Source organism: Palaemon carinicauda, chromosome 37 (assembly GCF_036898095.1).
Source record: "Palaemon carinicauda isolate YSFRI2023 chromosome 37, ASM3689809v2, whole genome shotgun sequence".
Taxonomy (NCBI): Eukaryota; Metazoa; Arthropoda; class Malacostraca; order Decapoda; family Palaemonidae; genus Palaemon; species Palaemon carinicauda.
The window spans coordinates 29,649,040-29,667,483 of NC_090761.1; the positions used below are offsets into that span (position 1 = coordinate 29,649,040).

General features: G+C 44.6%; 1 protein-coding gene across 2 annotated transcripts in view; it reads left to right on the forward strand.

Annotated features, from left to right (window-relative positions):
* LOC137629545 (zinc finger protein 845-like) overlaps positions 1–13,170 on the forward strand; it is a 107,392-nt gene extending 94,222 nt beyond the window's left edge. For both annotated transcript variants that reach the window (XM_068360965.1, XM_068360966.1), the window contains one exon: positions 7,911–13,170. In XM_068360965.1, the coding sequence (XP_068217066.1) occupies positions 8,192–10,741 (2,550 nt within the window). In that variant the 5' untranslated portion in view covers positions 7,911–8,191 and the 3' untranslated portion in view covers positions 10,742–13,170. The remainder of the gene's footprint in view (positions 1–7,910) is intronic.
* Positions 13,171–18,444: the final 5,274 nt, after the last annotated feature.

The window sequence follows — 18,444 nt, forward strand, 5'->3', positions numbered from 1 at the left end:
AAAGTATTTTCCATAATGTGACTTAGCTGTCGTTTGTCTACCCCCCCCCCCCCTCCCTTTAACTTCCACCCACAACGCTACCCAAAACACCCTTCATGCAAATTGTTGAAAGCTCTGTTTGGTTAAATTACATCACACTCTTATATAAGAAATTACACCAAATTATCTCCATACTATAAATAATTTCCTGAAAATGTCACAATCCATATAAATGTTTCCCTAATTTTTTTATACATTTCCAAATTCCTTCTTCATTTCACGGATATCTTAGGATATTTCCTCAATATCGTATCACCGATCATATTTGTAACCCTGGTAGCTGTCTTAGATATATAATATACATTTTTTCAATATTAAACTTACCCGATGATCATATAGCTGTCAGCTCTGCTGCCCGACAGAAAAACCTACGGGCGGAATACGCCAGCGATCGCTATACAGGTGGGGGTGTACATCAACAGCGCCATCTGTCGAGTAGGTACTCAAGTACTCTATGTCAACACAGAACCAATTTTCTCTCTGTCGTGCCACTGGCAAGACCTACTGAATACGCTCTTGTTTTCTGGATTGAATTTCACGTTATTTGGTGAAGTATTCATCTCTAGTTATTAGCTATCGCTGTGCAGAAGTTATCTTCAATACTTCCTTGCATTCTTTTTTGGATTATTTGTTGATGACTTGGATAGATTTTGAATTTCCCCCCTTTGACTAATTCAAGATGCCTGACCCTTCTCAAGTCCCCAAGTACAGGAAATGTAGCGCTAGGGACTGTTCAAGGCGTCTTCTGAAGGCCTCTATCGATCCTCACACCGTTTGTTCCAATTGTAGGGGTAAAGCCTGTCAATTGGAAGATCGATGTGAGGAATGCGCTGGGCTTTCGGAATTCGGGTTTCAAGAATTCCTGAAATATGCACGTAGGCTAGAGAAGGATAGGATCAGGAGGAGTTCGTCTCGCTCAATTGATTTTTCCTCTCCCCATGCCCCTCAACCTATTCCTTCCCCTGTAGTGGTTGCACCCGACCCCCCTGCTAGCTCTCATCAACCTTCAATGGCGGATATGATGCATGCCATTCAGGCTCTAGGTGAGAGAGTCGAGTCATTGGCTAATGACCGCAATCAACTCATGGCTGATGTCAGAGAGTTGAAAGGTAAAAGTGCAGTGGGAAGTGAAGTGAGTGTCAGTGCAGTGAAAAGTGTCAGTGTTACGCATGAGGGTGCGTCTGTTCGTGCCTGTCGTCCTCCCAGTCCGGGACCTCTTGCAAGCTCCCAAGCCCAGGGGAGAAGCAATGTCGTACGACCAAAGGGTTCCACAGGCTTTAATCAGCGTACAGACGTACCCTCCGTGGTTTCGGACGTATCTTACCGAGATCGTCCCACCCACAAGAAGACGAGTGAGCCCATTTTGTCCTCGTCTGCGGAAGAGGTTTCTAGACAGAAACGATGGACCAAGGTCTCACGGCCTCTTAAGAGTAAGGTCCCTTCCGAGCTAGTCCAACGGCCCAGGTGTAGCCACTGGGTCAGTTCGGACTCGCTGCAGTCCTCCGACGACTGCACACCTCCCAAGAGAGGCAAAGTGGTACCGCAACAGGCAGTAACTCCGTCTGTTGCCGCACCCGCTGTTTTAGACCCTCAGTCTCAACGGACAGTAGCTCCGTCTGTTGCCGCTTTTGTAGACCCTAAGTGGTCTTTACTGCAGTCTATGCAGACTCAGTTAGCTGCGGTTATGCATTAGTTTCGTGCGGAGAAGGTTGACACTGCTCCCGTTAGCCCACAACCTGCCACGGTTGTGCGCCCAGCTCACGCTGAGGCTGCCTGCTCCCACACTCCGGCTGCGGAGAAGGTTGACGCTGCACCCGTTAACCTACAACCTGCCACGGTTGTGCGCCCAGCAGACGCTGAGGCTGCCTGCTCCCACACTCCGGCTGTGAGAGCTCCTCCACCCATGCGCAGTCGACCCTGCCAGACGCATGCTGACTCCCACAGACGCACGGAGCACTCCGTTGCCGTGCGTGAGCTACCACAACAACAGGAGGGTGGAGTTAGGCTGCCGTGTTTTGACGCGGTGCGTCAGCCTCCGCAACCCACGGTGGTCTCCGCTATCCTTCCACAGTCGGGTGTAGACTCTTTGCGCACCCACTCAGCTTTGGTTGTTGCCAGTTCTCAGACTGACCAACAGTGGCATGATGTTGGGTCCAGTGCAGCCACGCATGCACCCGTGCTGCCGGACTCAGCCGTCCAGCCCACTCCGTTGCCTCTTCCTCCTCAACATTCAGACGATGGTATCTCTGATGATGACGAAGCTGCACATCTTGACGACCAACACTCCGACATCGAAGAACCCAAGACCACGCCTCCCTCCTTAGACTTTAGGAAAGTGCTTGCGCTCTTTAAGGATTTATATCCAGACCAGTTTGTGTCTGCAGCACCACGCTCGCCTCCCTCTGAGTTCGCTTTAGGCATGCAGTCAGCAGCTCCTGCCTTTACGAAGCTCGTACTCGCTCGCTCGTCCAAGAGAGCCTTAAGGGTACTGGGAGAGTGGTTGCAGTCCAAGAAGCATTTGGGAAAGACATCCTTCATGTTTCCCCCGGTCAAGCTTGCTTCCAGATCTAGCGTCTGGTATGCCACGGGAGAAGTTCTCGGCTTGGGAGTTCCTGCCTCTGCCCAGGGCGACTTCTCAAGTCTGGTAGACTCTCCCCGCAGGCTGGCTATGAGACGCTCCAAGATTTGCTGGACCCCTTCGGACATGGACCATCTTATGAAGGGAGTTTTCCGCGCTTTCGAGGTCTTTAACTTCCTGGACTGGTGTTTGGGAGCATTGAGCAGGAAGACCTCCCCTTCTGATAAGGAAACTTCCATGCTCATCATGTCCTGCATGGACAAAGCCATTAGGGATGGGTCTAGTGAGCTTGCGGCTTCTTTCGTGTCTGGGGTTCTCAAGAAGCGAGATCACCTTTGCTCCTTCTTGTCAGCTGGAGTCACCCCATGTCTAAAGTCGGAGCTGATGTTTGCTCCACTCTCGAAGTGTCTCTTCCCTGAAGAGTTGATCAAGGAGATTGCTGCCTCCTTTATCCAGAAAGACACCCATGACCTGGTGGCGTCATCCGCACGCAAAGTCACCCCTTTGCCCTCCGTACCTAGACCTAGGATGGACACACCAGCGTCAAGGTTCATTCCGCCCTTTCGTGGCAGAGCCTCCAGCAGAGGAGGTGCTCGTGCCGGAAGTCAACGAGGGAGTAAGAAGAAGGGTTCCAAGTCCTCTAGAGGCAGAGTCTGACTGCCACCTTCTTCAGACAGCAGTGGGAGCCAGGCTCAAGAACTACTGGCAGGCCTGGGAGAACAGGGGCGCAGACGCACAGTCTGTGAAGTTACTTAGGGAGGGGTACAAGATACCATTCTTGCGCAAGCCCCCTCTAGCAACGACTCCCATCAACCTCTCTCCCAGGTACAGAGAGGAGGAAAAGAGGCTAGCTTTACAGCAAGAGGTGTCTCTCTTACTACAAAAGGGAGCGGTAGTCATAGTCCGGGACCATCAATCCCCGGGCTTCTACAACCGCCTCTTCTTAGTGCCGAAGAAGACAGGAGGGTGGAGACCGGTGCTAGACGTCAGTTCTCTGAATGTCTTTGTCACAAAGCAGACGTTCACCATGGAGACGACAAAGTCGGTTCTAGCATCGGTCAGGAAGGAAGACTGGATGGTCTCGTTAGACCTAAAGGACGCGTACTTTCACGTCCCCATCCACCCAGATTCCCAACCTTTTCTAAGGTTCGTTTTCGGGAAGGTCGTATACCAGTTCCAAGCCCTGTGCTTTGGCCTAAGCACGACACCTCTAGTTTTTACCAAACTGATGAGGAATATTGCCAAATTCCTGCATTTAGCAAACATCAGAGCCTCCCTCTATTTGGACGACTGGCTTTTAAGAGCTGCGTCAGGTCGTCGCTGTCTGGAGAATCTACAGTGGACTCTAGATCTGACCAAGGAATTGGGTCTCCTGGTCAATATAGAAAAGTCCCAACTCGTTCCATCCCAAACTATAGTTTACCTAGGATTGGAGATTCAGAGTCAAGCTTTTCGGGCTTTTCCGTCGGCCCCCAGAATCAGTCAAGCCCAAGAATGCATCCAGTCCATGCTGAAGAAGGACCGGTGTTCGGTCAGACAGTGGATGAGTCTGATAGGGACACTTTCATCACTGGACCAGTTCATCGCGTTAGGGAGACTCCACCTTCGCCCCCTTCAGTTTCACTTAGCTGCTCACTGGAGAAAGGACAAGACGCTAGAAGCGGTCTCAGTTCCTATTTCCGAGAAGATGAAGTCGTCACTGACTTGGTGGAAGAACAACATTCTCCTCAGGGAGGGTCTGCCACTGGCTGTTCAGACCCCCGACCACCTTCTCTTCTCGGACGCATCGGACACGGGCTGGGGTGCGATGTTGGACGGTCGGGAATGCTCGGGCACGTGGAATGCGGTTCAAAGCGAGTTACACATCAACTGCAAGGAGCTACTGGCAGTTCATCTGGCCTTGAGAAGCTTCAAGTCCCTCCTTCTAGGCAAGGTGGTGGAGGTGAACTCCGACAACACCACAGCACTGGCGTACATCTCCAAGCAAGGAGGGACTCATTCGATGAAGTTGTACGGGATCGCAAGGGACCTCCTCACCTGGTCAAGAGATCGAAACATATCCCTTGTAACGAGGTTCATTCAAGGCGACATGAATGTCATGGCAGACCGCCTCAGCCGGAAGGGTCAAATCATCCCAACAGAGTGGACCCTTCACAAGAATGTATGCAACAAACTATGGGCATTGTGGGGCCAACCCACCATAGATCTGTTCGCAACCTCGATGACCAAGAGGCTCCCAAATTATTGTTCACCGATTCCGGACCCAGCAGCAGTTCACATAGATGCCTTTCTTCTGGATTGGTCCCATCTAGACCTTTATGCGTTCCCCCCGTTCAAGATTGTCAACAGAGTACTGCAGAAGTTCGCCTCTCACGAAGGGACACGGTTGACGTTGGTTGCTCCCCTCTGGCCCGCGAGAGAATGGTTCACCGAGGTACTGCAATGGCTAGTAGACGTTCCCAGAACACTTCCCCTAAGAGTGGACCTTCTGCGTCAGCCACATGTAAAGAAGGTACACCCAAGCCTCCACGCTCTTCGTCTGACTGCCTTCAGACTATCGAAAGACTCTCGAGAGCTAGAGGCTTTTCGAAGGAGGCAGCCAGAGCGATTGCTAGAGCTAGGAGGACATCCACTCTCAAAGTCTACCAGTCGAAGTGGGAAGTCTTCCGAAGTTGGTGCAAGTCCAAATCAGTATCCTCAACCAGTACCTCTGTAACTCAGATAGCTGACTTCCTGTTATACCTAAGGAAGGAAAGATCCCTTTCAGCCCCCACGATCAAGGGTTACAGAAGCATGTTGGCAGCAGTCTTCCGTCACAGAGGCTTAGATCTGTCTAACAACAAAGATCTACAGGACCTCCTTAAGTCTTTTGAGACCACGAAGGAGCGTCGGTTGGCCACACCAGGTTGGAACTTAGACGTGGTACTAAGATTCCTTATGTCAGCAAGGTTCGAGCCACTTCAATCAGCCTCTTTTAAAGATCTCACTTTGAAAACTCTTTTCCTCATCTGCTTAGCAACAGCTAAAAGAGTCAGTGAGATACACGCCTTCAGCAGGAACATTGGATTTACATCTGAAACGGCTACATGTTCCTTACAGCTTGGTTTTTTAGCCAAAAACGAACTTCCTTCTCGTCCTTGGCCCAAATCGTTCGAAATTCCAAGCCTTGCTAGTTTGGTTGGAAATGAACAAGAAAGAGTACTATGCCCAGTAAGAGCTCTTAAGTACTATTTGAAACGGACTAAGCCATTACGTGGACAATCAGAAGCTTTATGGTGTGCCATTAAGAAACCTTCTTTACCAATGTCGAAGAATGCAGTTTCTTATTATATCAGGCTTTTAATTCGAGAAGCTCATTCCCATCTGAATGAGGAGGACCATGCTTTGCTGAAGGTAAGGACACATGAAGTTAGAGCTGTCGCAACTTCAGTGGCCTTCAAACAAAACAGATCTCTGCAGAGTGTAATGGATGCAACCTATTGGAGAAGCAAGTCAGTGTTCGCATCATTTTACCTTAAAGATGTCCAGTCTCTTTACGAGAACTGCTACACCCTGGGACCATTCGTAGCAGCGAGTGCAGTAGTGGGTGAGGGCTCAGCCACTACATTCCCATAATCCCATAACCTTTTTTAATCTTTCTCTTGAAATGCTTTTTATTGTTGTTTTTTGGGTTGTCCGGAAGGCTAAGAAGCCTTTCGCATCCTGGTTGATTTGGCGGGTGGTCAAATTCTTTCTTGAGAAGCGCCTAGATTAGAGGTTGTGATGAGGTCCTTTAGTATGGGTTGCAGCCCTTCATACTTCAGCTCCTAGGAGTCGCTCAGCATCCTGTGAGGATCGCGAGGCTCAGTAAGGAAGACGTACTTAAAAATGGCAGAGTAATTGTTCAAGTCGACTTCCTTACCAGGTACTTATTAATTTTATGTTTGTTATTTTGAATAACTGCTAAAATGAAATACGGAATACTTAGCTCTTAAGGTTAACATATATGCTGGTCTCTACCCACCCCCCTGGGTGTGAATCAGCTATATGATCATCGGGTAAGTTTAATATTGAAAAATGTTATTTTCATTAGTAAAATAAATTTTTGAATATACTTACCCGATGATCATAAATTAAAGGACCCACCCTTCCTCCCCAATAGAGACCCAGTGGACCGAGGAGAAAATTGGTTCTGTGTTGACATAGAGTACTTGAGTACCTACTCGACAGATGGCGCTGTTGATGTACACCCCCACCTGTATAGCGATCGCTGGCGTATTCCGCCCGTAGGTTTTTCTGTCGGGCAGCAGAGCTGACAGCTATATGATCATTGGGTAAGTATATTCAAAAATTTATTTTACTAATGAAAATAACATATTTCATATTAGTATTGTTCATCGTTTCCACGAGTAAAAGTTAGCTTACTGTCATAATTCCATTTATTGAAATTTATGCAGTATTTGTCGTGTAAGTTTGTTTGAGCATTTCACACCAAAAACTTAAATTACCAGAAGTTATTTGCTTAATGAACTAAGTTTATATCAAGAGTCACTCTCTCTCTCTCTCTCTCTCTCTCTCTCTCTCTCTCTCTCTCTCTCTCTCTCTCTCTCTCTCTCTCGCAAGTTTGCCTTATAATTATGCATTATAGCAGAGCGCTTGTGTCAAAGAAAGCAAACCAATATTTTCTTAATATCCTAAAACACAAAATATGTTACCGATGATTAGTTTTACATCTTTTGCCGACTATTTATCGTGGATTTTTTTTTTTTACACAGAATCACAGTGCTTTACTAGTATTTAGAGTAGAAAGATATAAAATGTGAAAATTTAGTTATCACTTCATAATGAATAGAAAGATATTTTTGGTTGCTTAGAGTGAAAAACAATAGAAAATAAAGCAAACTTATAATTTTTTTTTTTGTAATCAACAGCAAAACCAATAAACATGGGAATGTAGGTTATCATAGATTAAGTATGCATGTTTATCAAGTATGCATGTATATCCGATACTGAAAAATCTTGTATACAGTAACCGAGGGCGGATTTGCAACCTTGTAGTGAAGGGGTTGAATATGTCATGTATTCGTGTTGGGCATAACTGTATTGTGGACCAAGTCAATATAACAGATGGTGTCTCAGGAGTTGGTAAGAAGTTTTCAGGTGCTCAAAATATATATATAAGAACAGATGAAGAGGACAGAAATTTATACCTCTGGTAAAATACAATTTAAGTTATAATGTCCTTTTATTTCAGAAAGCTCCTAAATTTTCACCTTGTCCTTTGCCAATGATTTTTGCTCTTTTATTATTTCAGACATTTCCTCTCCAAGAAAATAATCATCCAACTCTCGTGGCAAGATTGTTTTAACTACTGATGATAACTGCAAGAGTTACACAACTTGGGAAAAGATAGCAGGATCTATGTTGGTACATGTTGCAAGACTTTGATGTAAAGTGCGGTGTCTTGGAATAGGAGGTTCAACGTTTATTTTGTTTTTTTGTTGGCCGCTGATATTAATATTGAACAGGATATCTTCTTGGGATTGGGAAGGGGTGAGAAACTCTGAATCATTAGAATTAACTGTGAAGAGCAAAATGGAAGATTCGTGTCTACAAACTGCGTTAAAGAGGGAAAATAACAATATGGATCCAGACATGGAATTCAAAGCAGAGCCAGAAATGGAATTCAAAACAGAGCCAGAAATGGAATTCAAAGCAGAGCCAGAAATGGAATTCAAAGAAGAGCCATTGAGCGAGGACGACTTACAAAGTTGTGCAGGGAATGAAAGTGTAAAGTCAGGTGTGAAAGAGGAATTAGACATACACTTAGGATTCAGTAGAAATGAGGACAATGAATGTTTTCAGAATGAGGAGCAGATCAAAGACAGTGGATGCGAAAACCAATTTAGTGGAGTTGCTAACCCCAACACTCACAAGCTAATTCACATTGGAGGTCAGTTCAGATGCAAAGAATGTGGGAAAAAGTTTTCTAAGCAAGCTGATCTTAAAGCACATTATGAAACTCACACCGAGAGGAAGTCATTCACATGCAGTGACTGTGGTGCAGTGTTTCCCCAGAAAATTTTCCTTGTAGTACATTCAAGAACTCACACTAGGAAGAAGTTATTCAAGTGCAGTGTCTGTGACGAAGAATTTCCTCTGAAAAATGAGCTCACTGCACATCAGTGTATTCACACCAAACCTTTCAAGTGTATTGTCCGTGACAAAGCCTTTACTCAGAAAAGTGAGCTCACCGTACACGAAGAAATGCACACTGAGGAGGAGCGATATAAGTGCCATGTCTGTGACAAAGCCTTTCCTCAGAAAAGTGAGCTCATTGCACATCATCAAAAAATTCACATTGGAGATAAGCGATATAAGTGCTATGTCTGCAACAAAGAATTTCCTCAGAAAAGTGAGCTCACTGCACATCAAAAAATTCACATTGGAGATAAACGATATACGTGCTATGTCTGCAACAAAGAATTCCCTCAGGAAACGGAGCTCACTGCACATCACAGAGCCCACATCGAGGAGAAATTATTCAAGTGTGGTATCTGTGACAAATCATTTTGTCGGAAAAAAAGTCTCGCCGAACATCACAGAATCCACACCGGTGAGAAGCGATATAAATGCTGTGTCTGTAACAAAGCATTTTTTTGGAAATATGGTCTTGAAAAACATTACAGAATTCACACTGGGGAGAATCAATTTAAGTGTGGTATCTGCAGCAAAGTATTTTCTGAGATAGATCATTTCAACTCGCATCATAAAACTCACACTTTGAGAAAGAAATTTAAGTGTAATGTCTGTGATGACTTATTTTCTCAGAAAAGTGAGCTTACTTCACATAACATGTTTCACACCGGGGATAATTCATTCAATTGCAGTGTCTGTGACAAATCATTTTCTGTGATAGATCATCTCAGTGCACATCTTAAAAATAATACTGGGGAGAATCAGTTCAAGTGTGGTCTCTGTGACAAAGTATTTCATGAGATAGGTCATCTCAACAAACATATTAAAATTCACAATGGAGAGGAATCACTTCAGTTATTCAAGTGCGATGTTTGCGACAAAGAATTTTTTTGGAAATGTCATTTCGAAGAACATTACAGAATTCATGCTGGGGAGAAGCGATATAAGTGCAGTGTCTGTGACAAGGCATTTGCTGCTAAAGATCATCTCGACGCTCATCTTAGAATTCACACTAGGCGATTCAAGTGTGATATCTGTAACAAAGAATTTTCTGAGAAAAGTTATCTTGTAGTTCATTATAGAATTCACACTGGGGAGACGCGATACAAGTGCCATATCTGTGGCAAAGCATTTTATGCGAAAAGTCGACTCGCATATCATCAGAGAACTCACTCTGGGGAGAAGCCATTTAAATGCAATGTCTGTGACAAATCATATTATCTGAAAAGTACCCTCACAGTGCATCAGCAAATTCATGCTGGGAAGAAGCCATTCAAGTGCAATGTTTGTGACGAAGCATTTCCTTATCAAAGTATGCTCTCGCATCATCACAAATCTCGTCATGGGGAGAAGCCATTCAAATGCGACGTCTGTGACAAAGCATTTTATCGGAAAAATCTTCTCGCAGATCATTGTAGAGTTCACTCTGGGGAGATGCCATTCAAGTGTAATGTCTGTGAAAAAGCATTTGTTCAGAAAAATATGCTTGTACATCATCACAGAACTCATCATGCAGAGAAGATATTTAAATGTAATTTCTGTGACAAATCATTTTATAAGAAAAGTATGCTCGAATATCATCAGTTATTTCATGGGGAGAAGCTATTCAAGTGTAATTTCTGTGACAAATCATATTATATAAAAAATCATCTCACAGTTCATTTCAGAACTCACACTGGGGAAAAGCCATTCAAGTGTAATGTCTGTAACAAAGCATTTTCAGTGAAATCTATGCTCACGAAACATAAGAGAAAACACACTGGAGAGAAACCATTCAAGTGTAGTGTTTGTGACAGAGCATTTGCTGAGAAATTTTATCTCACAAGACATCAGAAAATTCACACTCGGGAGAAGCCATTCAAGTGCAGTGACTGCGGCGAAGCCTTTGCTGAAAGTAGTGGTCTAAGAAAACATGTCAGAATGCACATTGAGGAAAAAGCCATTTAGTGGGAGCAACTCAGCCCCAGTCCCTAAATAAAGTGAAAACATGTTCTGATTCCCCATAAAATAGTCAAAATGAACAATCTAACTAAGATATAAAATACATATATTGAAGGGGAAGCTCACGGTGTAGGGTACCATCCAAAGCCGCATACTGCTCGGTCGGGTAGGCTAACATGTCAAAATAGCCTAAATGAATGTCAATAACCATGCAAAAACACTGTATAAGATGTCTTGAAACAACTAAAGGAGACCACAATTAGTATGAGGAACTAATTGAAAGTTGCTCAAAACAGAGAGATCAGGAGGTAGCGACACCAAAATGGCTGCAAAACATACCTGTAAAGGAAGGCAACAAACAGCGCTGAGACTAAAATTAACCAAAATATTAATTTAACGTGTGTCGCTTCCTAGAATTATCAAAAAAGACAATTAGAATACTCAACTTGGGAGCAGGGATCTCCAAAATGTCTGACATCTTCACAAACACCGAAACACAAAGCTATGAAAACAACATGTCTGGATCTCACTAGTGCTGGAAAGGAATGAGGAGAGAAGCATGGGTAGTGGTAGGGGTGGAGAGAGGGTAGTCATAATAGCGGGCAGTAGTCGGATGTAGAACGGCTCTTCATAGTAACGGGGGATGTTGAGGAAGGAGAGGACTAATTGGTAAGGGACCTCTGGTAGTGGTTCTAACACGCCCCAGATACTATACCGACACTATTAGAGTGAGCGAGCTGGGTATATTCCTGGCATTCCATGCAACTTTTTTCTCTGGTATATTTAGCAGTATTTATACCTTAGAAATGGTGCTTAAAGGAGCATTTCACGGAGCGACACAGGTCGAGCCCAGAAATATATTTTTCCTTTGTCAAAATCCCTTTATTTTGCATCATTTCAAATTCAGTCTTTTTTTTTTCAGATTTTTTTGTTAAAAATATCATAGATCAGGTTTTTCTTACCATTCCTCTTTTTCTGTATGTTTTACAAACTTATTGGCAATAAAAAGGATAAAATATTTTGAATGGTAATTATTGGTGCAAGTAGTTTCAATTTTTCTCTGAAAATTTCAAGTGTTGAGAAATTGGCCATCAGTTTTTTCTATAAGAAATTGTCTGATTGACTTTATTATGGGTTAGTGTTGGATTTTAGTGGTAATTGTACCTCATGACGGGCAGTCATAAGGACATAATCATCATTTGTTCCGACACAAGTACAAGCCCACGTTCTTTACATAGGAGATAGAAATTAGTGTAATCTGGAACACTGCAACAAAAATTTTATCAGTGTCAACTGTACCAGTGGTGGCGGAGAAGCACCCGCGCCCCCTCTCACTCACAGCAACCCCACTTTGATTATAGCCATGGAACTGGCTGTCAATAGAACCTTTATCAACCCTTTTCAGGCATGAGTGCTTGACCTTTAGGTTGCTGACATGCACGTGTCCTGGCATAGTAAGCGTGCCGCACGTTCATGTCAGTAGAGGAGACGGATTCTCACCAGCATTGACCTTAGCACAGACAACATTCCTCCACAGAGGCATTTCCTTGCTCCAATTTTTGGGAGTGGTCATCCTTCCAGTGGGAGAGGTATGGTAGGAGTAGGAAGAAGTCCAAAAGGGATTCTTTGCCTTTGTGGTCTTCCTCTTAGTCAAAGAAATCCTGACGACTTCCTCCCTCTCCTGGTACCCTACTCACTGCCTCTTCTGGTTCCACCTCCTCTGGCGGGCGATAGACTAAGATTGATGGCTATGTAACTCTCAGGAAACCCTCTGGTCAGGAATTTCTTTCTCTCTCCTCTAGCGAGATGGCGAAACCTTCCCCCTTGGGAGAGTCCGCATCATGTGATGTTCTGCAATTCCTGTGGACGTCTTTAGGACTTTCGGGATCCATGTCGAAGCATAGTTACTAGAGTTGTTGATTCATGGTGCTCAACAGGACAGTCCATCAGTTTTTGCTGTAGTTGACTTTGGCTCTTCCCCCTCTAGAGCCGACAAAAGGGAGTCTCGGTCTTTTGCCCAGGCCTTTGTTCTTTTCATCAGACTCACTCCCATTGGAGTATCTGCAGGGTAGCACTCTGGCAAGTGTCTTAGAGCGCACTCACTCTTTGGGGTGAGTTCACGTAGTCTGGCTTTACTATCCTCCCGGGCGTAGCACTCAGGTGAGCATTCCCCCAGCTCTTTCATCCTTCAGAGTGAGCTCACTCAACACGAGGACGTGCTTCCTCATCCTACTCAGAGTAGCACTCAGGTGAGTATATTCCTCCAGTGCTCTCACCCTCATGGACGAGATCACGAGCTTGCCCATCCTCCCCTTTTTGAGCACGCCAACCTTTTTGGGGACTTTCGGCATGTGCCCTCGCAAGGATGAGAGGTTGCCATCACCTGGGAGTTCTTCCCCCCAAGTGCTTCATATGTACAAATGCAACTTGTTCTTTTGCTATAGCTTTTGGAATTAAGCTCCTTGAGTTCCCAGATGATTCATTCAGTGATCATCCAGGAAACAGGTGGTTCTCATCTCTTTCTCTAGATTGGTTTGAGAGCTCTGCTCACCATCTGCTCTCGTGCCAGGCATGGTCACCTGTCCCTCGCACGTGCCCTCAACTCCCTAACCAGTATTTATTTGTTCAAGAAGGGCGAGTCAAACAGTTGCTCTTATGTGCCATCTGCTATTTGTTTCTACCTCTTTTAGGACAGGCTCACCCACAAACTGTAGGGTTTGTCTCATGAAAGGGTGTAGGTCATGCCACCCACAAGGCACTATCCTTCCAATCTTGAGCCAGTGAGTCGCCACATGCTCCTATAATGCTTCCAACCCAGTCAAGTGTTCCTATTCAGGCTTTGCAGGCAACTTGCGAGACTAAGGCAATCTCAAAAGAAACTCTACTATTAAGAGAACCTTTTATTATTATTATTACAGTATTATTATTATTATTATTATTATTATTTTTATTATTATTATTACTTGCTAAGCTACAACCCTAGTGGGAAAAGCAGAAAGCTATAAGCCCAGGGGCTCCAAGAGGGAAAATAGCCCAGTGAGGAAAGAAAACAAGGAAAAATAAATTATCTTAAGAAGAGTATCATCAAAATAAATACCTCCTATATAAACTATAAAAAATTTAACAAAATAAGAGGATGAGAAAGAGGATAGAATAGTGTACCCTCAAGCAAGAGAACTCTAAGCAAAGACAGTGGAAGACCATGGTACATAGGATATGGCACTACCCAAGACTAGAGAACAAGTGTTTGATTTTGGAGTGTCCTTCTCCTAGAAGAGTTGCTTACCATAGCTTAAGAGTCTCTTCTACCCTTACCAAGAGGAAAGTGGCCACTGAACAATTACAGTGCAGTAGTTAACCCGTTGAGAGAAGATGAATTGTTTGGTAATGTCAGTGTTGTCTGGTATATGAGAACAGAGGAAAATATGTAAAAAATAGGCCAGACTATTTGGTGTGTGAGTGTAGGTAAAGGGAAAATGAACCATAACCAGAGAGAAGGATCCAATGTAATACTGTCTGGCCAGTCAAAAGACCCCATAACTCTCTAGCGGTAGTATCTCAACGGGTGGCTGGTGCCCTGGCCAACCTACTACCTGCGTTTGTAAGCATGCTGGCCTTGAAAGATCCCGCAATGTTTTCAGACCTTGTAGAGACGTTTGAAGGTCCTGTGTAAGCTCAAGTTCTCCCAAGCTTCTGAGGTTTCATCCGACTGTAGGCTTCGTCGCACTGAAGGGGATAAAGTTGCTCCTGCTTGTAGGCCCTTACCTATCCCTCTTCGGGGGCCACTTCTTCATCTGCAATGCATGAAGACATTCGTGCGGTGCACGTTTCTGGACCGGATTACTATCTGGAAACATGGAGTAAACCAAAGGCTGCCAAAATGGAGCCCTTTTGGGAGAACCCAGGGGTTTATTCTGTAAAGGTAAACCCAAGGAACTGCAAGTGGATGCAGGTCACTCCGCCATTGGGAGACACTTTCCACTCCAGGACTCACAGGGGATCAAGATCTCTTTGTTTACTGATTCCTACTGAATTTCGCTAATTGAACTTGAGATAGCTCCTTCCTCTAACACCCTACAACCGTAAACCATCCCAATTCAAGCTGGTGCTATGTGTCTGGAGATTAAGAGGCAGAAGATCATCCTTGCCTCCTTCACTGGTAAGTTCCAAGAAAAGCTTGGATCAGAGTCTTCAGAAGTAGGTTCAACAAGCTGCAGCTTTTCTCGGAACTTGTGAGGCAGAAGTCGACCCTCTTAGGACTCATCCCTTTGTGGCACAACCCAAGTATGCCAATGACCCATCTCAAACTCGACCAAGGTAGGGTTTCAAGGTGGGTGACGACTGTGAATCAGATTACTGTACTGTGTTCCATAGGCTAGCTACCAGCTCCAGCTAGCCCAAATACTCCTACCATTCAGAAAGGCAAGTCAGAGTCAAACTTCATGCAAGTCCTGGCCTGCATTAGACAGGTTAACGGACTTGGCGAGACCCCTTACTCTCCTCCTAAGGGTAAAGACATAGCCGTAGACGTACTATGTTGCGCTCCAAGGGCCAATAGAACTTTCACGTTCTAAACTTACATCCTGATTTGATACTCAAATCGGCTTGCAGATTTCTGCAATGGAGGACTCCCTTAGGGCTCATTGTTCAATGAAATTACTCCCTCCTCCATTTGTGAGGCAAAGAAAGTATTGCAGCAGGGCATTAAGGTTTCTCTGGCACCAGGAGAAGGCCATAAGAACATCAAGTTTGGCCAAAGGCAATATCTGCATAAGAGAGGTGATCCCCAAACCATCCTTTCAGGGCAAGAGAGCCCAAGAACGAGGGGGTAGAACTGGTGGACTTGGTCGACGTCCTCTCTAGGACCTGCTTCTTTCCTACAGTATCACCAGTGGAGTGATACCCGAGACTCAATTGGCAGAGATGGCATTGCCACGGGGCCAAACCCTTGACAGTAAGTGTTCTCCGATCATATTATGTTCATCAGCTCTCTTCTCTCCCTTGATTTGTCCCCCATAAGAGACTATTGTTTTACGTGACTGAATCAGTGATGGTCAAAGCACTTTTGGCAGAGATACAGGCCATGGTAGAGCAGGATACTCTCCAAGTGGTCCTCAGTAGGTCCCCAGGCTTTTATAGTCGACACACTCTTACAGAAAAGGCATCTTGAAGCTGGAAACTGATCATCAACCTCTCATCTTGGAATAAATTTGTGCAACAGACTCTGTTCAAAAGTTGGACCTAAAGGCTACGTACTTCCAGATAGCGGTCCATCCATCCTCAAGGAAGTACCTCCAGTTAATGGTTCTTGACGATATATCAATTCAGGGTGCTGTACTTCGGCCTGTTGACAACCTCTTAGGTGTTCACAAGAGTGTCCACCTTAGTCTCAGCCTGGCACCACGCCAGTGGCATTCGTCTCTTACACTGTCTAGATGACTGGCTGATACTTGCAGACTCAGTGGAGACCCATCTTCTTCATAGAGACAGAATTCTCTGGTTTTGCCTTGATCTGGGGATTGTGGTAAGCAATGAAAAGTCTAATTTACAGCCAAGCCAGGAAATGTTACACTGTACTTGAGGGTGAAGATTAATATGATTCAAGCGAAAGTCTTTCCTTCGCAGGACAGAATCATAAGATTCAAGAAAGTAGTGCAAACTTCCATTCAGGAAGACACTCTGCCTATCCATGACTGTTAGGTCACCTGGCCTCGTTAGAGTGCTTGCACTCACTGCAATGGCAACTGAAGACCAACTGGTCTCGACTGGGACCATCCTTGAATTTTTATTTTAATGGAGACAGCAGCAGAAAGACTTGAGATAATGTAATCTTGACTTTAACCTTTCTCAGGACATAGACCTCTTTTTTTTTTTTTTCCTGCCCTTGATTAGAGCTTCTTCACCGATGCATAAAAAAGGGGCTGGGGGTGGGGTTCTAATCGGCTGCAGCACATGGCCTCTGAACTGTGGTTGAAATCAGAGTGCCTTTGCCATATAAACCATCAGGAGTTGAAAGCAACATTCCTTGCCCTTCAACATTTCCATCACCTTCTTGCAGGTCACTTGGTAATGCCGATGACCGACAACACGACAGTATTGACTTGCTTAAACAAAGAGGTACTATTTCACGGCAACTTTGCCAACTATCTGGTTACGAAATGCAGAATTGCAAGAGCCCATGCTTTGCCACATGGGCCAGACAATCTACAACAAGTAGCTGTAGAAATCCTGCGTTAGACAGAGGACAATGTGATCTCCTTGTCATCCCAACTCATACCAGGCAAGAACCTCCTGGCAGACCATCTGAGCCGGAAGACCAAGATACTTGCAACTGATCTTTGTGGTGTTTGCCGAACATTGACCTTTACGTTACATCCCTAAACTGAAAACTTATTGTGTACAGTACTGCTCACCAGCACTAGTCATACTGGCAGCATTCCATGATGCCTTCCAACATCAGTGGGACAACCTGAACATCTATAAGTTTCCGCCGTTCTGCCTCTTGAGGAGAGTCCTCAACAGGATGAGATCTATGACCAATTTATCTATGACTAATAGGTCTGCTATGGCTGAAGGCAGAATGATACCCAGACCTTTTACTGGTGCTGGCATAGGTTCCGAGGGAGTTATCCCTCTTCCTGACTTGTTTAGTCAACCGCACATCCAGATTTACCACAAATCAGTCGCATCCCTATGACTTCATGCCGGGAGGTTATCCAGCATCTTTTCACTAAGAGAGGATTTTCACAAACGGGCAAAACAGGTGTCTACAGTAGATACCCTAGGAGGTCATCATCCTCAGTATATCAAGCAAATTGGGCAATCTTTTGTCGTGGAAGGGGCGTCTCTCCTCTTGAAACCAATATCCCTTTATTTGCCAAGTTTTTACTCTACCTGTTAGAGGAAAAACTCTGCTCAGTGCTGGCCATTAAAAGCTATTCCCAAGATGGAAGTTAGATTACCTCTGTGAAACATGACAGACAGAAGACCTGCGTTCCCTTAAATGAGTTCCATATGAGCTACTAAGTCAAACCTTTGATAGAGACTTTACTCTTAAGATGGTCTTTTTTTCTCACCCTGAGCTTAGCTAAGAGAGTCAAGTGAGCTGCATGGTCTTTTATACATCACCCAATTGAATGGAAAAGGGTAGGTCTCGATCAACTTTTTCCCTGAGTTTGTTGCGAAGACTCAAAATCTTGAGGTCTGAATCCAGATTTACAAATTTCGAGATTTCAAGTCTTCGAGAAGTAACCGATCATCCGAACCGGCTGCTTTTGTGTTCTACAAGAGCACTGAGGCGCTATTTCAAACCCACAAGATGAGCTTGTTCTTATACTGAACATCTGTTTATAAGTTTGGGTAGAGTTAAAAGGAAGATCACGAAGAACATGATCGCTTCCTTGAGTAGGCTAGTCATTGACCGGGCTAATCATCCATCTTCTTCTCGACAAGGAAAGCAGTACCCAGAGGTCAATGTCAGCGGTGTAAGAACAACTCTGGTATTCAGAAAGAATCTTTCAGTAATGCAGGTACTACAGGCAGGTGTATCGAGGCAACAAACCACCTTTACAGTCCACTACCACCAAGACATATAACACACAGGTCCGTAGATTTTTTCTCTCTAGGACCTGTGGTGGCTGCTTAGCAAGGGTATAGCTACCTTTGCTCCATTGCAGGACTATTATCAGTTAGTTGAGGAATGATATTAC